This window comes from Mustela nigripes, chromosome 14 (assembly GCF_022355385.1).
Source record: "Mustela nigripes isolate SB6536 chromosome 14, MUSNIG.SB6536, whole genome shotgun sequence".
NCBI lineage: Eukaryota > Metazoa > Chordata > Mammalia > Carnivora > Mustelidae > Mustela > Mustela nigripes.
Genome location: NC_081570.1, coordinates 35,785,715 through 35,807,135, shown reverse-complemented (window position 1 = coordinate 35,807,135; position 21,421 = coordinate 35,785,715). Strand labels below are relative to the sequence as shown.

The 21,421-nt window shown below is 37.4% G+C and overlaps 1 protein-coding gene and 1 non-coding gene across 9 annotated transcripts in view; one reads left to right on the top strand and one right to left on the bottom strand.

The window, feature by feature from the left end:
* MAST2 (microtubule associated serine/threonine kinase 2) overlaps positions 1–21,421 on the bottom strand; it is a 212,254-nt gene that overhangs the window by 92,048 nt on the left and 98,785 nt on the right. The window contains exon 1 of one of the 8 annotated variants that reach the window (XM_059374599.1): positions 12,103–12,197. The exons of 6 other annotated variants lie outside the window; for them this stretch is intronic. In XM_059374599.1, the coding sequence (XP_059230582.1) occupies positions 12,103–12,173 (71 nt within the window). In that variant the 5' untranslated portion in view covers positions 12,174–12,197. Of the gene's footprint in view, positions 1–2,548; positions 2,567–12,102; positions 12,198–21,421 lie in introns of those variants that run through there. One more of the 8 variants, XM_059374602.1, reaches the window with a different exon arrangement.
* On the top strand, positions 9,892–9,994 carry LOC132002317 (U6 spliceosomal RNA). Its single transcript, XR_009399817.1, has one exon. It is a non-coding gene; the product is annotated as a U6 spliceosomal RNA (small nuclear RNA).

Here is a 21,421-nt window from a genome sequence, read left to right as displayed (position 1 = left end):
TAAGATTGCCCCAGCTTACTACCTTGAGAACATTTCTAGGAAGCAAACACAGAGAGTACCCAAAGAGCTGAGCTGTCTACCCAAATCGAAGAGTCAGAACAGAGAAGCTGGGGAGGTTAAGGTGGCTAAAATTTGGAAGGCAGAGTACTAGAAAGGAGAGAGCTAGACAGAGAGAGCTCAGCAAGGGGGTTCCTCTTGAATTTTCAGCCAAGTGATGTGGGTGAGAAAACTATCCAAGAAAATGAGTAGCCATTGCACTCCCCAGAGATCACATAGGAATAGATCGTATTCCCACCAGCATGGGTGTGTGTGGGAGGGAACCAACTCATAATGCACAGACATTGACTAGAGTACTCAGAAAGCACTGCCTTAGAATTAAGAAAAAATTAGCTCCCAAAGCTACTCTAGGCCCACCCAACAAAGCCAAAAAGTAATCCTCAAAATGATCAAACTATATCTGAATAATATAGCTGCATCGCAGAATAAAATTCAAGAATGTTTAAAGAAATACAAACATATGCAGCAAACAACAAGGTAAAATCACCTTGCTGTGTCACTGACTGGTACCTGGCATGGGACGGATACAAAAGAAGAATGGAGTGAAACACTAACACAGACATGTGAATAAGTGTAGGAAAAAAATATTCAAAAATTTAAGATGTTTTCAAGCCCTAAGCTTCAAAACCACAGGTGTGAAGAGATAAGACTTTGAGTCACATGCCAAGAAGGGGGCACACGTTAGGCTGTGGTGCTACCCAACTTACCATTTTACCCAGCATCATATACCAAGTCTAGTACCTCTGGAAAGGTGACTTCAGGGAAAGTCAGCCCCTAACATTGTCCTCTATCAGTCTAACACTGCTCTAGTTATGTCTGTGGAATTTGAAGTCTTGTATCAAATAATGTCACTTAAGTTTATATAATAAGTGTTGTTTCTACTCAAATTCCTAGTTTTCCTGGTTAGTTTTTTTTTTTCTAACATAAAGCTTAACAAATACCTATTGATCAAACATACTTTCTTTTGAAGAATTTTTTGATTGGTTTCCAAGTTACCTCTCTCTTGATTTTTCTCATTCCTAAAAAGCCCCACTCCTTTTCAGTCTCTCCTCTGCTAGTTCCTCATCTCCTCAATCTCTTGAAGTCAGATGGCCCCAGAGCTCAATCCTTTGACATTTCTTCCTTCTTTACCAACAGACTTTCATTGGATGATCTCACAAACCTAATCATTTGTTTCACTTAAACACTGACAATTCCTTATATACCCTCAGCCCAAATTTCACTTATCTTTAACCAAATGTCTAATCAGCGATCTCTTACAGTTTCCCAGTGTCAATTTCTGGATTTTACAGTTTTCTAGCTGTTTAACCCCCAATTTTCAGTCATCCTTCACTCATATTTTTCTCAAACTCTGCCATCTAATCCATCAACAAATCCTATCAATTCTACCTCCAAAATACATAATCAAATCTGACCACTTTTTACCACCTGTACCACCAAGGGTTCAAACAATCATTTAGTCTTTGCTAGATTATACCAGTAACCTTCTAACTATAGCTAGAGGGATCCTTTTGATTTAAGTCCGATCATAACATTCTTCTGCTTCAAACCCTCCAAGAGCTTCTCACGTCACTCAGCATAAAACAAAAATTTTTACGATGGATTTAAAGCTCTATTCCATTTGGCTTATCACTATGTCTCAGACCTCATTTCCCACTTCCCACCTCTTAACTCATTCCACATAGCTTCACTGGACTCTGCTGAACAAAGAACACATGAAGCAAACTCTTAGATCGGGTTTTTGGCATTTACTGTGGCCTCTGTCTGAAACACTCTTCTCCAGACACCTCTTTTCTGGCTCTGGGACTTTCCTTCAGGTCTTTGCTCATGTGTCAACTTACGAGTGAGGAACCTCCCTGACCATTTTATATAAAATGTCAACCCCTCGGCCTCACATTCCGTACTCTCCTCAACCTACTTTATTTTCCCAATATCGCATATGTCCATCTGTTTTATATTTATTGATTTATATATTTACTCCACTAGAATCTAAGCTCCTCTGAGGGCAGGGACTTTAGCTCTTTCTGGTCACTCTTCTGTTTTTCAGGCCTAAAACAGTGTCTAGTACATAGCATGTACTCAAATGGTTTCTAGATAAAAAGTCAGAAAGAAATGAGGAGAAGAGGGTTATTTTCAGCAATCTGAACAAATCACTTAACCTATTTCAGAATCAAATTTTCCTGTTGTGCAAAATGTGGCATTTGGACTAGTTAACCTTTAGAGAGCTCTAGCATTCTGTCACACTATGCTTCTCCCATGGAGTGGTCACAGGGCTGTCTACTGTCACAATGGGCACATAACTGTCTAACTACCGATATGTTTTCTTTCTCTTGAATTTTGAATATAGCAGAAATATCTGACATTCCTCTTACTCTTCTCTGTGACTTTTATTCTGTTTCTCCCCATTATTAAGGAGAAAGTTTTGGGTTTTAGCTACTAGGCCAAAAGCAATCACCAAGGCCCACATTCACGTCGCAGCAGGTTTCCTTACCTCCACTGCAGCGGGTGGCTGCAACAGGGACTGCCAGGACTGCTATGAGCTTGTGGGTTCAGGAAAAAGGCAAGAGGAGAAGTAGTAGCCAGGGCACAATCAGCGCTAAATGGGATTTTAGTGAAGTACAGTGCTGGAGCTGATGTGGGTGAAAACATGTGCTGGTTTACTTCAGATCCTCGGCAAAGAGTAGAGATTCTGACAACATACCATGGTAGAAAAAAGCAGGGTCAGGGATAATTTCTCAAGTAAAAAGAAACATATTCAAAGTGGGTTAGTTTAGGCAAGAGGCTCAAAAAAAAAAAGTGGTCAAAAATCATTCTCAAATATCCTACCTCAGTGCAATGGCACACGAGGACAATCGAGACTAAAATTTAATCCATAGAATCAAAACCAAAAATTTAAGCTTTGGGTATTCAAAGTATTTAGAATTGGCTTCTGGAAATATATTGCAAATCTAAAACTCACCAATTAGCAAGCAGTAAGTAATATTTTGTGTGCAATGACTAAAACTTCCTATAGAAATGAATATATCCATAAAAGTAAAACACTAACAGATTATATCTACAATAACACCAACTTATTTAGCTAACTTTTGCCTAATGAAACTTTAAATAACATCACTTAATTCTGTATAATGAATTTTGCTTCTACTTAAATTTTGGTTTTTTAGATTATTTTTTTCCCCTAAAAACAACCTAATCATCTTGATACATGTTAAGTCGTACTGAAGACTATTAAGTAAACAACATCATTAGACTGAAGATAGATGGTAAATATGGGTTTCTACTTCTTTGATCATTGATATATCACAGATGATGAAAAATAATTGACAGATGCACAGCATTTAACTTACTATAGTAGGAACATGGCTTTCTATACAAATACCATATTTAGCCACAATAATTCATTTTAAAGATTTTGAAAAACTTAAGTATCACATAAGCACCTGTTTAAAAATATTAGTTTCTGTACTGTTATTACTGACTGTTTATATATGGTTATATTCTACTTGTGTTTAATTACATATAGTCAAAGGAAATCTTTACCTTCCTACTAATTATCCCTTTAGTTGGCTTCAGAATATTTCCCAGATGAGTACACAATATGAGGATATAAAAGGATAGAAAAATAGAGGGTAGAAAACTATTTTAAATTACAGGTATGCTCAAATTTCCATAAATTCAACATATTAATAAAAATTACAAGAACTGAAGATATTAACTTTGGATTAATTTCTCATTTTCAAAAAGAATTTTCACTTTTCTAAAGAATATTTCAAAAAATCAGCTCCCTAGTATATATAAGCTAGAGCTAAATAGAATATACCATAAGACAGTTCTTATTAACCTAAATAATATTGCTTATACAAAATTTTGGAGTCTCAAATCCTAACACTTAAAATGAGCCTTAGCCATTTTGATGCATATATAATTAATATTATAAATCTATAAGAATATATCTCATTCTCTATTTGCTAGTAATTGCCACTCTGCAAACTGGTTATACAATGAGGCTAGAGTTTAAAAAGGAATGTTTGAAAAAGCAAAGGTGATTTATAAACTACTTACTAGTTCCACAGGGGGAATTTTCCTAAGCTAAATTCAACGTCACTAAAACAGACACAACGATTACCAACCATAGTGCACCAACATTTGGAGAGAATGATTTTGACCACTTACGTTCTCTTACACTACAAGCTTAATTTTAAAAATTTACAATTTTGCTAACAAATCCTCTTCACTTTAAATGACACTTTAGTTCATGAAGCTTCTTTTTATAGTCTTTAACTTTTAGTCTTAGTAGGAGAATAAACACTTTTTTAAACATACGCCAGTATTTCCAATTATATGCTTCAAACAACTACAGTCTTCCAAGGTCTGGTACAACCATTAATTTAATCAATGAGCATCCACTAACACAGAAGAGCAGTGACCCAAGGGAAACCCACTGAAGAAGTACGTGTGTCTAGTCAAGCATACCATGCTATCTCCAGGTAAACTCTAATATTCACGGGAATAAAGTCTGAAGGGCATGCCCTCCACTCTGTGAGTCTTGCAAAGACAGTTCAAGACAGATTACTGAAGTAGAATGGATTCTAGGACACTTCTTTCCCTGGTTCCCTATTTTGCTGATCAATGCACCCTTCCTCATTAAATAAGCCTGAGAAGCTGCTGGAAAAGCTAACCTGACATGGAAGCCTTCTTCCATTCCCCAGCTATGAAATCCTTATCTAAGTATTTTTCTATTTTTTTCTATTTTATTTCTCTATTGGCCAACACAGAAATAAAATTCAGGTCACACCCTAAAGGACTCAGGCTTGGATCTGCAAGGGCAGATCTGAGGTCCTGAGCTGACAGGCCTGGGGCAGAAATACAACACCCTCTCTAGTCCAAGAAGATACTTTCATTTCCATTTGTTTCTCACATTCTTGGGGCTTGTATTCGCAGCTTCGACACTAAGTTTAAATACACAACTGCTTTCAGGACAGGAAAAAAAGATCTTCATTGTTAACCCAGTTCCCCAGGTACCTAAGCACCCCTAAAATGGCATCTAACTCAATTTTCATAATTAGAAGGCCCATAGGCCCCTGCCGGGGACCAGTGTTTTGACCTTGAATTTGTGATGCCAGCTAAGCCCTCTTTCTGACAGGCATCTCCAAAGCAGAGTCTTTATTCAAGCAAATGAAAGTGTGTTAGTTGGCATTAGTTCTTTTCCGACATCTACCATTTTCCACTCAAGAGACCCCAGCCTCCTTACTGAATCCGCAGACATGGTGCTCCCAGTCTCTCTCTCCTCCGTTTCATCATTTTCCTGGCTACTCAAAGCTTTTGCCCTCTCACACTCGGGAGTCTTGGCAGGAAGTTCTCTCACACAAGGGGTATGCGGTCTATAAGCCAAAGAAAACTTACAAAGGCTCCCCAAACTTAAGAGAAAATTTAAAGCACTGTTCTTCAAAAACATAATATTCAGAATTCCCTCCCACCCCCTCTGCGAAAGACCTAAGAGACCAGGAGGCAGCAGTGAGCCACAGTGAGGAGTCCCAGATCCCAAATGAATCAGCTGTCCTCTGATCTGCCTGACATCATTCACACTCAGCCTGTAACAAATCAGAGCGTCAGAGAGCACCTTGTTCCTCCTCAGTGACAAGCACCAAACTCCCTCCCCCTCAAGTCAGTTGCAACCTCCAACCCTGAGGCCTGGTAGCAGTGAAGACTCTGGCAAAAATTGTACATACCAACTTGAAAACTCACACTGTGACAGAAATACCATTTACTCTGGAGGCGTGGGCCAGTATAGAACAGCTGTTGCAGTGGGCATGGGACTGGAAGAAAGCACACTAAGATCCCAAATCGGTAAATTAAGGAGCTAAGAATAGGTGGGCATTTCTGTAACTTATTCATTCTCAAACCCATGTCAGGTGGAGGATGACAGTCTTAATGTTAGGGCTCAAAGCAGAGCCATTATTCAAATTCTGAATTTGACCAATTTAAATAAATTCTGAATTCCTTTCTTTGAAAAAGTTCAGCATCATTTTTAATTCAAATTCTACTGCTAATTCAATTTCTATTACTCTCTAATCACTTGAATAACCTTGTGGTGAGAAAAGCCAAAAGAAAGCTAAGAAAATAAACCCAGAAACTATTTGGTTTAACTTGTCAGTAACTATTAATGAAATCATCTGTATGGCAGATGTTACACAAGACATTATGGTAAGCTACAGAAGAACTCTAATGAAGGGTAAGCTAACTAACTTCTGCATGCTTTGTTTTCCCCATCTGTAGAATGAAAATAACTTCAGGTGCCTAATAAATAGGTTGTGGTGAAGATTAATATATGAAAAGCGGAAAAGTACCTAGCAAAGAGGAAGTGCTATAGAAGTGTTAGCTTTTTTTTTTTTTCCAAAAAGATTTCATTTACTTATTTGACAGACAGAGATAGTGAGAGAGAAAAAGCACAAGCAGAGTGAGTGGCAGGCAGAGGGAGAAGCAGGCTCCCCACTGAGCAAGGAGCCCAATACCACATGAGGCTCAATCCCAAAACCCTGGGATTATAACCTGAGCCAAAGGCAGATGCTTAACCGATTGAGCCACCCAGACACCCCAAAAGTGTTAGCAATTATTATAGTTCTTGCCCTCCAGGAGCTGGATCCCAATGTAGAGGAGGAGATAAGCCCCAACATACAAGAAACCATCTGACAAAAACAGCCTGGCCTAAAGAAAGCCAAGTGATCCGGTGGAGCTAGGCGAACCAGAGTAAGTAGAAGTCTTGGTCCCCTGCTTAAGAGCCCCTGCCAACTCTGAAGGGCTCCTCGAATTTACTGACATGACAAAGTACGTCAAACTGTTTTTCTAGAGTAACAGCCAAACAATTAATTCCTATCCCAGCCAATATTTTTTCAACTGCAGGTCACAACTATTTAGTAACTCATAAAATCAATTTAGAAGTCAGGACAAACACTTTCTTAAAAGGGAAAGAGAATGAAATAGAACAGAAAATATCAGAGTACTTCACACAGTAAGAATTGTTTTATGAAACAATTATAAGTAACAATTACAAGTAAGTATTTACAAGTAAGTAAGTACAAGTAAGTATTTACAAGGACTTATTATGTACTGGATTTTATTCTAAGCACTCTACACATAATACCAAGGTAGTCCTCATCATCACAGTCCTATGATACGTGTGCTATTATTATTCCCATTGTTAAAAAACACACACAAAGAGGTTAAAATCTTTAAAGGGGTGTTAAAGGGGAAAATACCTTTCCTCGATATATCTGCACCTAGTTATCCTATAGATGAATTATGCTAGCCAGAAGTATTCCTGTGCTCAGCCAAGTTGGTGAACTGAAGTAATCTCTAGAATCAATGTTATAAACCTCTGTGCTATAAATACCTTTCAGCAGAAGATTCTGACAATAGCAAATACATTTCTCCCTAGCCTGCTGTGCAATAATAAATTGGGAGAGGTGAGAGAGCAGGGAGCTCTTTAAATAATGCTAAAGGTTAAAAAATATTTGAATTTTAGAGAATGGAATCGTATATTATGTTCTTCATCTGACCCAACGAAGGTATCACTCTTACTCCTAGAGTTTAACGTATCTCCACACAGAGCACTTTCTTTAAACTTACTTGCATTCGTGCCAATATCCCTGTAGCTTTGTCAGCACTACAAAAGTTTAACATTTCCCCAGGATTGGAGAGCACCCAACAACTTGAGGTATGGAAAATCAAACAGCAACCTCTTCTTGTTTGTTCACACAACAACTATTTATTGACTGTGTTACCATCCTTACAGCCAGACAAGAAAGGCCCCTGCCATGAGCTACTCACTTTAGCAGTTCTACAAAACCACAAACACAAAATATAAATTCCCTAAAGAAATGGGTTGCCTCTGTCACACCTGTGATCTGAAACATTGCACTGACAAAGTGGAACCCTAAAAATCCATTCTTACTATTTACACTGTTCAAACCCCAGGAAAACACTTACCCACATCTTTCTTCCTATGTATTTTTTTTCTTCCTATGTATATTTTAAGAAGACAACCATGTCAGATTGCTATTATAGACTGTGAAGCAACAAGCTTCTTAAAGAACTCTGTTGACGGGGTGATGGCTCAGTGGGTTAAGGCCTCTACCTTCAGCTTGGGTCATGATCCCAGGGTCCTGGGATCGAGCCCCACATTGGGCTCTCTGCTCAGCAGGGGGCCTGCTTCCTCCTCTCTTTCTGCCTGCCTCTCTGCCTACTTGTGATCTCTCTCTGTCGAATAAATAAATAAAATCTTAAAAAAAAAAAAAGAAAGAACTCTGTTGAGATTATAAAATATTTTAACAGCAAAGGGCCTTAAAAGGAAAAAGGCAAATTAATTAACCTGTCAAATCCTTCCTCCTCTCAGGTAACATGAATATAACAGATTTCTTGTCTAATACAAATGCTGGTTCCTAATACAGCCAAATTAACTATTTACTTGATTTCTTTCTGTTCTAATTCATGGTTTGAAAGATATCCGTCATTTAGCCAGTATCCACCATTTGGCTCAGTATTCAGTAACAGAGCACATGGCAGCTGAGGAACATTTTGCCGAATTAATTCATAGTACTAGTAAATTTATTTTTGTGCAGGTCTACACATAACATATGTAAAGCCATAGACTAATTTTTCATATGACAATTGATTGTACAGTTAATGCTAAGACTGAAAAGTTTTTTCTAAAAATACATACTTAGATTTATCTAAAAATGACAAAATTTTAAAATTTAGCTTAAAATTTTTTTAAAGATTTACTTATTTATTTGACAGAGATCACAAGCAGGCAGAGAGGCAAGCAGAAAGAGAGGGGGAAGTAGGCTTCCCGCTGAGTAGAGAACCTGATGCAGGCCTCGATTCCAAAACCCTGGAATCACAACCTGAGACAGGAGGCCTAACCCAATGAGCCACCCAGGTGCCCATTAATTTAGCTTAATTTTTTAAAGATTTTTTTTTTTAAAGACTTTTATTTGTTTATTTGACAGAGATCACAAGTAGGCAGAGAGACAGGCAGAGAGGTGGGGGCGGGGGGAATCAGGCCTCCCACTGAGCAGAGAGCCCGATATGGGGCTGGATCCCAGGACCCCAGGATCATGACCCAGTTTTAACCCACTGAGCTACCCAGGCACCCCAAGATTTTTTTATTTTAGAGAGAGAGTACATGAGCAGGGGGCAGGTCAGAGAGAGAGAGAGAGAACCCTAAGCAGACTCCCAACTGACTGCAGAGCCCTGAGGCTCAATCCCACAACCCTGAGACCACCCCAGCCAAAACCAAGAGTCTGACACTCAACTGACTAAGCCACCCAGATACCTCAATAATTCCAAATATTTAAAAATAAAATAGGGGCACCTGGGTGACTCAGTTGGCTTAGTGTCCAACTCTTGATTTTGACCTTGGGTCATAAAATTGAGCCCCACATGGGGCTCCTCTCAGCAGGATATCTGCTTAAGATTCTCTCTCTCCCCATCTCCCCTGCTTGTGCTCTCATGCTCTCTCTCTAAAATAAATAAATAAATCATAAAAATAAAAACAAAAATAACTTTGGAAGCATGAAAATTTTCCATTTTTAACACTTTTTTTAAAAAAGATTTTATTTATTTATTTGACAGAGAGAAATCACAAGTAGTTGGAGAGGCAGGCAGAGAGAGAGAGAGGAGGAAGCAGGCTCCCCGCTGAGCAGAGAGCCCCACGCGGGACTCGATCCCAGGACCCTGAGATCATGACCCGAGCCGAAGGCAGCGGCTTAACCCACTGAGCCACCCAGGCGCCCCATAACACTTTTTTTTTTTTATAAAAATATATTCAAACTTGTGCTCACTTGGGCAGCACATATACTAAATCTGGAATAATACAAGATTAACATGGTCCCTGAACAAGGATGGCACACAAATTCATGAAGCGTTCTGTATTTTTATATTTTGTAATATATTTTTGGAAACTGAAAAAAAACACATATTCAAAGTTGGTACTCTCTGAACACAATTACATTTTATTTTTAAATTCTAAAGATCATTATAATAATGAGTACAAGCTATAATCATGACAGAGATAGAAAAGCAGGAAAGTGGAGCTTAAGAAAAAGAAATTGGGATGCCTGGGTAGCTCAGTTGGTTAAGCATCTGACTCTTGGTTTTTGCTCAGATCAAGATCTCAGAGTCATGAGATTAAGCCGTTTTGGGGTCCATGATCAGCACAGGGTCTGCTTGAGATTCTCTCTCCCTCTGCCTCTTTCCCTCTCACTTGTGCACTCTCTTCCTTTCTCTATCTCTCAAATAAATAAATATTTTTTAAAAATAAAAATAAAAAATAAATTTAAAAAAAAAAGAAAAAGAAAATCTATAAATAAGTTGCTTAAATTAAAAAACAAAACTAATGGGGCACCTGGGTGGCTCAGTGGGTTAAGCTTCTGCCTTTAGCTCAAGTCATGATCCCAGGGTCCTGGAATCAAGCCCCATGCTGGGCTCCCTGCTCAGCAGGAGCCTGCTTCTCCCTCTCCTCCCCACATGTGTGCTCTCTCTTGCTATGTCTGTCACTATCTATCTCTTTCTCTCAAATAAATGAATAAATAAATAAAATCTTAAAAAGAAAAACAAACACTAATGAAATGAACAGGACTTCACCACATCCAGAAAGCACACCTAAAACTATCAGTAGTAAAGACAAGTCAATAAACAGGAAGTTAGCCATTATATTCAAAGAAAGGAAGCAAATGTCAGTATAGAAAGCAGGTATAATTGTTCTTAAAATAATATTATCTATCCAATATTTAGCCAAATGAAAAGGTGTTTTTTTTTCTCTTGTGGCTTAACGGTGAAGTAATCACAGAAGACAAAGAAATATTTATAGGTTTAATGTAAATTATACAGAAATTTGTCACTAAAATGGCTAAACATTTAAGCTGGATAAAAAATGATGAAACGAGTGGTCATTGACAAGAAAAAGACTTAAATGAAATTATTAATTTTACTGATGATAAAGCGAGGGAAAAAATCACACCTAACTTTTTAAAAATATAAATATGACTAAGTTCTATACATCATAACAGAAACAAAACTCATGTTAAACAACTTCATTATATATATTACTGAGTTACTTGAAGAGGAAAATGAGGAAGAAGAAATGAGAACATCATTAACTTGAAACGAAATACAGGTTCTGACTTACGAGAAAATGAAGAAAAAACTCTCAATTTTAGGCATTAAAATTGTCAAATTTTCGGGGCGCCTGGGTGGCTCAGTGGGTTAAGCCTTTGGCTCAGGTCATGATCTCAGGGTCCTGGGATCGAGTCCCACATCAGGCTCTCTGCTCAGCAGGGAGCCTGCTTCCTTCTCTCTCTCTCTGCCTGCCTCTCAGTGTACTTGTAATTTCTCTCTGTCAAATAAATAAATAAAATCTTAAAAAAAAATTGTCAAATTTTCACCTGCAACTATGACACAGTTATGGAAACAAAACTAACCATTCTACTACAAACCCCCATAAAACCAGACAAAATATTTGAGGCAGTAGTTTTCAGGCACTGGGAAAAGGCAATACAAAAATGCAAACCCAGAAAAAAGGGAAACTCAAATGCAGAAGCATCCCTTGGGAACAATTTTCTTACAGTGGCACAGAGAGCTATAGTGCAAGCAAAAGACAGTAGTTCTACTAAACTGAGAAGGCACAGGTAAGAGTTCAGGGCAGCTAATCAAACACACATTAAACGTTCATCAAGAAAGACCACAAACTAGGACACAAAAGAAGTCTCAAGAAATTTCAAAAGACTGAAATCTTATAAAGTAATGTTAACTGAACACGACAGAACTCAAAATCAATTGCTATTTAAATATTTAAAAAAGCCTACACAATTCCTCAACACTTGAAAATTAAGTCACACTTCTAAATAATCTATAGGTGAAAGACAAAATGACACAGGAAATTAGAAAATAATTTAGATTCAATTAAATTAATATACAACATATCTAACCTTAGAGTATGCAGCTAAAGGAGTGCTTAAATGGAAATTTATAACTTTAAATGCTTACATTAAAAAAGGAAGATCTGGGGTGCCTGGGTGGCTCAGTGGGTTAAAGCCTCTGCCTTCGCCTCCGGTCATGATCCCAGGGTCCTGAAATCGAGCCCCGCATCGGGCTCTTCTCAGCAGGTAGCCTGCTTCTTCCGCCTCCTCCTCCTCTCTCTCTCTCTCTCTCTCTCTCTCTACCTGTCTCTCTGCCTACTTGTGATCTCTGTCTGTCAAATAAATTAAAAAAATAAAATAAAATAAAAAGAAGATCTAAAAATCACTAACTTATGCCTCTACATTAAAAACTGAAAAAAGCAAATTCAAAATACAAGAATACATAAAGCAAAAACAGAAATCAATGACTGAAACACTGTAAACTATACTTCAATTAAAAAAAGGGAAGGAGGATAGAAGAGCATGGTCACAAACTCTAGAAGGTGCCTTGATAGTTTAAGCACATGTTTTTAAAAAGAAGAAGAAATCAATGACAGAAAATAGGAAAAAATGAACAAAACCAAAAGTGGGTTCTTTGAAACTATTAATAAAATTAATAAAAATCTTTGTAAGACAGGGACATTTGGCTGGCTCAATTGGCACAGCATTCAACTCTTGATATCAGGGTCATGAGTTCAAGCCCCATGTTGGGTGTATAATTTACTTAAAAGAAAAAAAAAATCCTAGTAAGACGAATCAAGAAGCAAAGGAAAGAAAACACAAATTACCGTTCTTTTTTTTTTTAATTTTTTATTTTTTATAAACATATATTTTTATCCCCAGGGGTACAGGTCTGTGAATCACCAGGTTTCAAATTACCGTTCTTAGGAATAAAAGATGGGTTATTGCAATACTTCAACAGGCAATAAAAGAATGAGAATGCCATGAACAACCTATGCCAGTAATATATAAGATGGATAACTTACAAAAAAAAAATTCAGTGGTGCCTGGGTGGCTTAGGTGGTTAAGCATCCTACTCTTGGTTTTGGCTCAGGTCATGATCTCAGGGTCCTTAAGACTGAGCCCCAAGATGGGCTCTGTGCTCAATGTGGCATGTGCTTGGGATTCTCTCCCTTGCCCCCCCCCCAATTCATTCTATTTCTCTCTCTCAAACAAATAAAACTGGGGTGTCTGGGTAGCTCAGTCAGTTAATCATCTGTCTTTGGCTCAGGCCATGATCCAGGGTCCTGGGATGAAGCCCTATGTCTGGCTCCCTGCTCAGCAGCGAGTCTGCTTCTCCCTCTCCCTCTGCTGCTCCCTTTGCTTGTGCGCTCTCTCTGTCAAATGAATAAATAAAATCTTTTTTAAAAAATAAAATAAAATCTTTTTTAAAAGTTCATAAAATATCTTATCAAAACTTAAGATACAGACAATATGAAATATACTAAGTGACAGAAGCCAGACAAAAAGGCAAATATGGTGTGGCTCTACTCACATGAAATACCTACAACAGGCAAATACATCAGACAGAAAGTAGAATAGAGATACCAGAGGCTAGGAAAAGGAGACAATGCGGAATTACTGCTTAAAGGTTACAAAGTTTCTACTTAGGATGATAAAAAAGTTTAGAAATATAGTGGTGATGGTTGCACAACATTGTGAATGAACTTAATGCCATTAAATTGTATACAATTCAATGGCAAATTTTTATGTTATATGTATCTTATCACAATTTTTAAAACTTAAAAAAAGGATTAAGACCCAAACATAAAAGCTAAAATTACAAAACTTCTAGAACAAAAACACTGGAGAAAATCTGCATGATCTCAGGATAGGCAAGGATTTCTTGGACGGAGGATAAATACTCACAAATTGAACTCACAGTAAAAAATAAAAACTTGGGGCACCTGCCTTCAGCTCAGGTCATGATCTCAGGGTCCTGGGATGGAGCCCCACATCAGGCTCTCTGCTCAGCTGGGAGCCTGCTTCCCCCTCTCTCTGCCTGTCTCTCTGCCTACTTGTGTTCTCTCTGTCAAATAAATAAATAAAAACCTTTTTAAAATATATAATTAATAGGGCACCTGGGTGGCTCAGTGGGTTAAGCCGCTGCCTTCGGCTCAGGTCATGATCTCAGGGTCCTGGGATCGAGTCCCGCATCGGGCTCTCTGCTCAGCAGAGAGCCTGCTTCCCTCTCTCTCTCTCTCTCTCTCTCTCTCTCTCTCTGCCTGCCTCTCCATCTACTTGTGATCTCTCTCTGTCAAATAAATAAATAAAATCTTTAAAATATATATATATATAATTAATAAATAATAAAAAATAAAAACTCACAACTGAACATCAAAACTAAAACCTTATGCTTTTTAAAAGATACTATTCCATGTACTTCCAAAGGAAAAGGTAAGCCATAGACTAGAGGAAAATAGTCACAACACATCTGACAAAAAAAAAAAAAATCTGTATCTGGAATACATAAACATCTCTTACAACTATATAATAATTAACCAATTTATTTTTTTAAGTGAGCAAAAGATTTGAACACACATTTCACAAAAGAAGATATACAAATAGCTAATAAATATATGAAAACCATGCTCAACATCATTTTTCATCTGGTAAATGTAAGTTAAAACTACAATACAATACCACTACCCACCCACTAGACTGGCTAAAATTTAAAGTTTGACCATAACAAGTTTTAGCATGGATGTGGGTCAACTAGAATTCTCAGTATCACTAGTGGGAGTATAAAATGGCACAACCATTTTGAAGAATTATGTGATTTGGGGTGCCTGGGTGTCTCGGTTGGTTAAACTACTGCCTTCGGCTCAGGTCACGATCCTGGAGTCCTGGGATCGAGTCCCACACCAGGCTCCCAGTTGCACAGGGAGTCGGCTTCTCCCTCTGACCTTCTCCTCTCTCATGCTCTCTCAACTAAATAAATAAAATCTTTGAAAGGAAACCAACCTCACAGGACTTTAAAAGAAAAAAAAGAATTATGTGATTTTTTTTTTAAATAAACTTACACATACACTTAACATTTTATCATTTGATGAGGGAGGACAAAAACAAAAGAAATCTGTTTGGCAGCTGGGTTCTTTCACTTTTTAAAAGACTAAAAAAATATTTTAATCAGAAGAATTTCCATATAGCAAATACAAGGAAAGTGACATTGAGATATAAGGAAATAAAAGAAAATGTGAAAAGTACATCTGCATCACATATTCATTTTCTACTGAGTAACAAATTCCTTCAAATGTAGCTACTTAAAATAAACACTGATTAGTTCACAGTTTCTGTGAGTCAAAAATTCAAGCACAGCCTAGCTAGGTCCTCTGCTTAGGGTCTCACAAGGCTATACACAGCATCACCTGGGTTGTATTATTTCCCAACAGGCTGCTGCTTACTTTCTCAAACCAGTATGGTCTCTATGGGGAGTCCACTAACTAGGCAAAGTCTTATATACCATAATATGGTCACAGAAGCGATACCTCATCACTTGTACTATGTTCCATTGGTTAGAAGCAAACTACAGGTCCGGTCCACTCTCAAGAGGAGGAGGAATATACAAAAGCATGAACACCAAGAGAAGGAGGACTGCATAGGAGCCACCTTATATTATGTTCACCATACATGACCATGAAGAAGATTTACCACCAAATAATCTCAAACTGACTTCTACAGACTACTTTGAGGCCATCACAGATTAAGATTTTTCATGAACATGCTGCTACTTTTGCTTTTCTTTATAACATCCCAGCAGTGAAATGATGAAAGATCCTAAGAACTGTTACATGGCCTTAGACAATGCTTTTAAGAAACGGTGACATTGTAGTAACAGAGATAACAACTTATAAGATGATATTAAAACATTGTGTAATATCTCCTATGACAACAGTAAATTTATGAAACTCCATTACAAAGTTTGATGTGTGAAATCATGGCAGCAGAATGCCCTCTAATGAGAACATAACTTTTTAAAAATAATGTAAGAAAAAAAAATGGCTCAAGTAAGTTTGTTAATTTCATATAATATTGTCAAAATAACACAATTTTTAAAAATTTTAATATATTTTATTTGAGTATCATATATTCAAAATATAATTTCAATATATAAGATGAAATATTAATGAATTATTTAACATTCTTTTCTCCCACTTTTCTTGAGATATAATTGGCATAAAGATAACACCATATTTTTAAAAGATTTTATTTATTTATTTGAGAGAGGGAGAGCACAAGTAGGGGAGCACAGGCAGGGTCAGGGGGAGGGAGAAGGATCTCCGCTGATCAGGGAGCCAGATGCGGGGCTCAATCCCAGGACCCTGGGATCATGACCTGAGCTGAAGGCAGATGCTTAACCAACTGAGTCACCCAGGTACCCCAAGACCATTTATTTTTAGAAATCTTAATTACAACAATGATTTTGCTGAAATAAAGGCAAGGAAAAGTATAGAACATTCAATAACAATAATAAATAATTGTTTGCTGTCACTTTATTGCTCAAACAGATGAATACCTAGATGGTGACAACATTAATTAAATTATGATCCTTAATATTTTGTTAACTTTCAATCATAAAAATTGATAACGGAAAAAAATTGATACTGGTATAACATCGGAGTGGTTCACTTGTTAATGAAGAGGGTTTCTTTAATCTTTAAATGTTTTCATTTTATATCTTTAAATGTTTCATTTCATTTTCATTGATAAGAGCCATGATTTTATCTTTTCTAGAAAATTACCTGTTAAAAAGTACTGGAAGTACTCCACCAAAATGCCCAATGGATTCACCTCACAGAGCCACAGAGATAAGTATATCTCATAGGGGCTGCCGAGGAATGTCTTTTCTTGACTTCCAGAGGTAAATCGGAAGTGGCTATCTGAAGTTTGCTGACTCTACCTTTATAAATTTATTTTTCCTCTATACAGTCAGGTTTTGTTTTAGGTTTGTTTATGGCTAAGTTACTCCCACTGGTGGAAACAGCGATTATGATACTGTTTTCATGGCCTGACCTCTCTCAGGTATATAACCCCGCAAAAGTGGAAATGTATGTCCATAAAAAGACTTCCGTGAATAATCATAGCAGCTTTATTCATAATATCCAAAAACAGGAAGCAACCCAAATAACCATCAAATAGTGGTCTATTTACACAAGAAAAATACTAAACTAAGCATTAAAATGAACAGGAGCAGGGGCACCTGGGTGGCTCAGTCTATTAAGCATCCAACTCTTGATTTCTGCCCAGGTTGTGAAATCAAGCCCTGTGTGGGACTGGCACTGGGCGGGGAAGTTGCTTAAGATTCTCTCCCTCCCTCTGCCCCTCCCCCACCCCCAGCATGTGCACATTCTCTCTCTCTTTAAAAAAAAAAAAAAAAAAATGAACAGGAGTACTGAAACATGAGGAAGCCTATTACAAAAGAACAGATACTGTATGAAATTCTGCCACAGGCCAAACTAATATATAGTGCCAAAAAGCAGATCAGTGGTTGCCTGGAGCCAAGAGGAGAAATGAGAATTGACTGCACAAGGACACCAGTTATATTTTTAGGTAATAACATTGTTTGTTGTGGTCTACCTACCTCCCAAAGGCCCTACCTCCAAATACCAGAAGATTGGGAAACAGGCTTCAACATATGCACTTTGGGAGGACACAAACATCCAGCCCAAAACACTACTTAACAAACAATCCCAAAACTTAGTACCTCAAAACATTTATTATTAACTCTCTTGGGGAAAAAAAATAAATAAATAACTCTCTTGGTTCTACGGGTTGACTGTGATTGGCTGGACAGTCTGAGACATTTTTAAATGTTTACTTATTGATTAATTTGAAAACAGCAATGATAAATGCACTGCATCTCAGTATCATTTCAGCATTATTTTAAATTTAAACCTGACCTTGATGACCCCCTAATAACTGTCCTCAAGTAGAGTATAAATGTTACAGAATACGAAAGAAAAGAATGAACAGAATTTATAATGTGAATTTTGTTTGCCATGGTTTATAATACCATGCCATGAGTCTGAGCAGCTTTGAACTGCTTAAAATCTTAGCTAAATTTGCTGGGGTTTGATGGGCTAACTCTCCTTGGTTTACAGTTTATTGCCTTCACCTACAATATTAAAGGTTATTCTTTTCTTTCTGTGTATTATGTCCAGATAGTAAATAGTTCTTGTCTTACTAGAATAATTTTCTTTGCTTTATGCTGACTTAGTATGTCCATAATTATTTAAGAAAAGGCTCCTCATGAAAAAGCTGTGATTCTTCAAATTTTGTTAACTTCTATGTTTATTTTATTTTATTTTAAGATTTTATTTATTTATTTGACAGACAGAGATCACAAGTAGGCAGAGAGGCAGGCAGAGAGAGAGGGGAGGAAGCAGGCTCCCTGCTGAGCAGAGAGCTCAAAACGGGCCCATCCCAGGAAGCTGGGACTATGACCCAAGCCAATGGCAGAGGCCTTAACCCACTGAGCCATCCAGGCGCCCCGTTCTATGTTTATTTTAAAGTATTTTATTGGGCATACTTTGGTTTCTCTTCAGATTGCATAAATCTTTTGCCTTTTAAAGTATTTTATTGGGAGGTGTCTGGGTTGCTCATTCGTTGGGCGTCTGCCTTCGTCTCAGGAGCCCCATGTCAGGTTCCTTGCTCAGGAGGAAGCCTGCTTCTCCCTCAGGCTGCCACTCCCCCTGCTTGTGCTGTCTCTCTCTCTCTCTCACTTCTCTGACAAAATAATAAAATCTTTAAAAACAAAACAAAACAAAAATGAAGTGTTTTATTGTCACCTTGCTTAAGTAACTGGGTATTGTTTCTCAAGCACTAATGCTCCTATCTTAATTATTTTCACTGACAACTCTGAAGTTTTGTCTTCCCAAAATCCGATCCTAGATATAGGAAACAATAAAATTCCAGTATATCTTTAGTAACTAAAACTATCTTTGAGATATTCCAGAGCATTCCTGGAAAAACCACAAGTGTTCTTTCAAGTTTTTAGAGAGGTATTAGAAATAGATTTATTTGATATTTACTTTTGATGAGTTTCATGGGAAAACTTCTCAAATCGGAAAAGACACTCATCCCTCCCTAATTTAAATCCATACAGGCAAAATTAGTATAAATTTACTAGAAAATTGTATAATTTATGGGAAGCTCCCAGAGATCTGCCAATGCCCTCATTATGTATAATATTTCTGTTTATGAGTTCAGATAGTGTTTTGTTTATTTTTAAAATATTTTTTAAAAGATTTTTATTTATTTGACAGAGAGAGAGATCACAGGTAGGTAGAGCAGCAGGCAGAGAGAGAGGGGGAAGCAGGATCCCTACTGAGCAGAGAGCCTGATGTAGGGCTTGATCCCATGACCCTGAGATCATGACCTGAGCCAAAGGCAGTGGCTTAACCCACTGAGCCACCCAGGCACCCCCAGATAGTGTTTTGCCACATTTTAGGAAATAAGAGTTTACCGTTTTCAGTCTTAATTTTGGTTATTATTTAAAATGCTTACTAGGTTACAATCTTACTTTTAAAATTTGAATCTAGCATTTTAGTATTTAAAATGCTTTGTTGCGGGGGAGCACCGGGCTGGCTCAGTCGGAAGAGCGTGCTACTCTTAATCTCAGTTTGAGCCCCACACTAAGAGATTACTTAAATAAATAAACTTTTAAAAATAAATAAGCTGCTTACTTGGTAACAAGCCTACTTTTAAAATTTGAATCTTCTAGGTCAATGTAGTTTTATTTTTTTTTTTTAAAGATTTTATTTATTTACTTGAGAGAGAGACAGTGAGAGAGAGCATGAGCGAGGAGAAGGTCAGAGAGAGAAGCAGACTCCCCATGGAGCTGGGAGCCCGATACGGGACTCGATCCCAGGACTCCAGGATCATGACCTGAGCCGAAGGCAGTTGTCCAACCAACTGAGCCACCCAGGCATCCCTCAATGTAGTTTTATTAAAAAATATAGGTATCTAGGACTTATTTCTGACTCACTAAATCTTTTTACTTGAGATCCTTCATAAAGTTTTGATATATACATTATGCCATAAGATTATCATATGCTATATATCAGGATTTTTCTTCTGTAATAATTATGTTCATGTTTTATAAATCAGCTATTATATTTACTGTCTTCTCTGAAAAGAACTATTCTTAGTGATGTTTTGCTAAAATATTTTTGAATTAGCTCTAATATCCTTGTTTTGTATGCCCCAGAAACAACCTAATTCCCTGGTTAGTTGCCTTATTCTTGTTATGAACTCTCATTAGACCTTTCACATTTAAAAATCACCAGTAAGAAACTGACCACAGCTATTTTAAGTCTCTGTCACCCACAGAGAGATTTTGTTTTACACAGATGCTAGTCTGAATGATCTGCTATCAAACTAGAAGTCCGAGTCATGTTTTCAACAAAGGATTGTCTCAGAGCCCCCTGGAAAAGGACTGTAGCAGGTATCTCAAACTACTGGCACTTGAAAGAATGGACTCTTGGGGACAGGTTTCTAAAGCCATTGCTTGGACAACTTCCAGACCATTCCAGGGGACTGAGTCAGAATTTCCAGAACCCTTTTTAGTTGAGAAGCAGACCATTAAACTAGATCCAGTTAAATGAGAATTACACAGGCCTAAATGAACTAATGAGAGATTATTATAGTTATTTGTTTGGAATATTGCCTTAATACTGTCTTCTAGATATAGAAGGAAGCCTGCTCTCTTCCTTCTTAAGCTATTAAACCCTAAAAAATGTATTACCCTTTGCTTCTGTAAAATGCAACGTTCCTGAATCATATCTGATTTCAAAGACTCTTCCCCACTGTGAGATCTGAGTCTTGCTGAATTTTCTTATTAAATGCCCTTAAAACATCATTGTAAAAAGTTATACAACAAAGGATTTGCCCATCCCTCCCCAAAAAAAGAATTTGCTTGAAATGTCCTATTTGAGAATGATGTTTACTTATTTAAGCCACTTCTAAGAAAATACAGTTGGCTTTATGGGGCCAGTACCAATGAAACCCTCCCAGGAAAATTGCCATGGTTCCTAGCTTTCCAGGATTCAGCCTTCTAGAAGGTAAGGAAGGTCACTTCCTGGAAGGCCCAGGACCCTTAGGACATTCGGGGGATATTGAGAAAAGTATTCACCCAACTTTATAGGTACTGCAGATGAAATCTGATAGAGCATTTCTTTAGCTTGGCTTTCTAGCCTCAAAATACAAATAATAGGGACTTTTAAAAGTTCAATCTGAGATTTATAAATTCTCCAGCAAAGCAAATTAAAAAGATCTATATGGAAAATTAACATTATTTCTATCCCATGTAAATAACCAAGCCAAACTTAAAACCAGCCCTGTTTTGTGATTAAAATAATATTTGAGATTGCTTTAGATCAAAAGAGTAAGGACTGTAAGGAAACTTG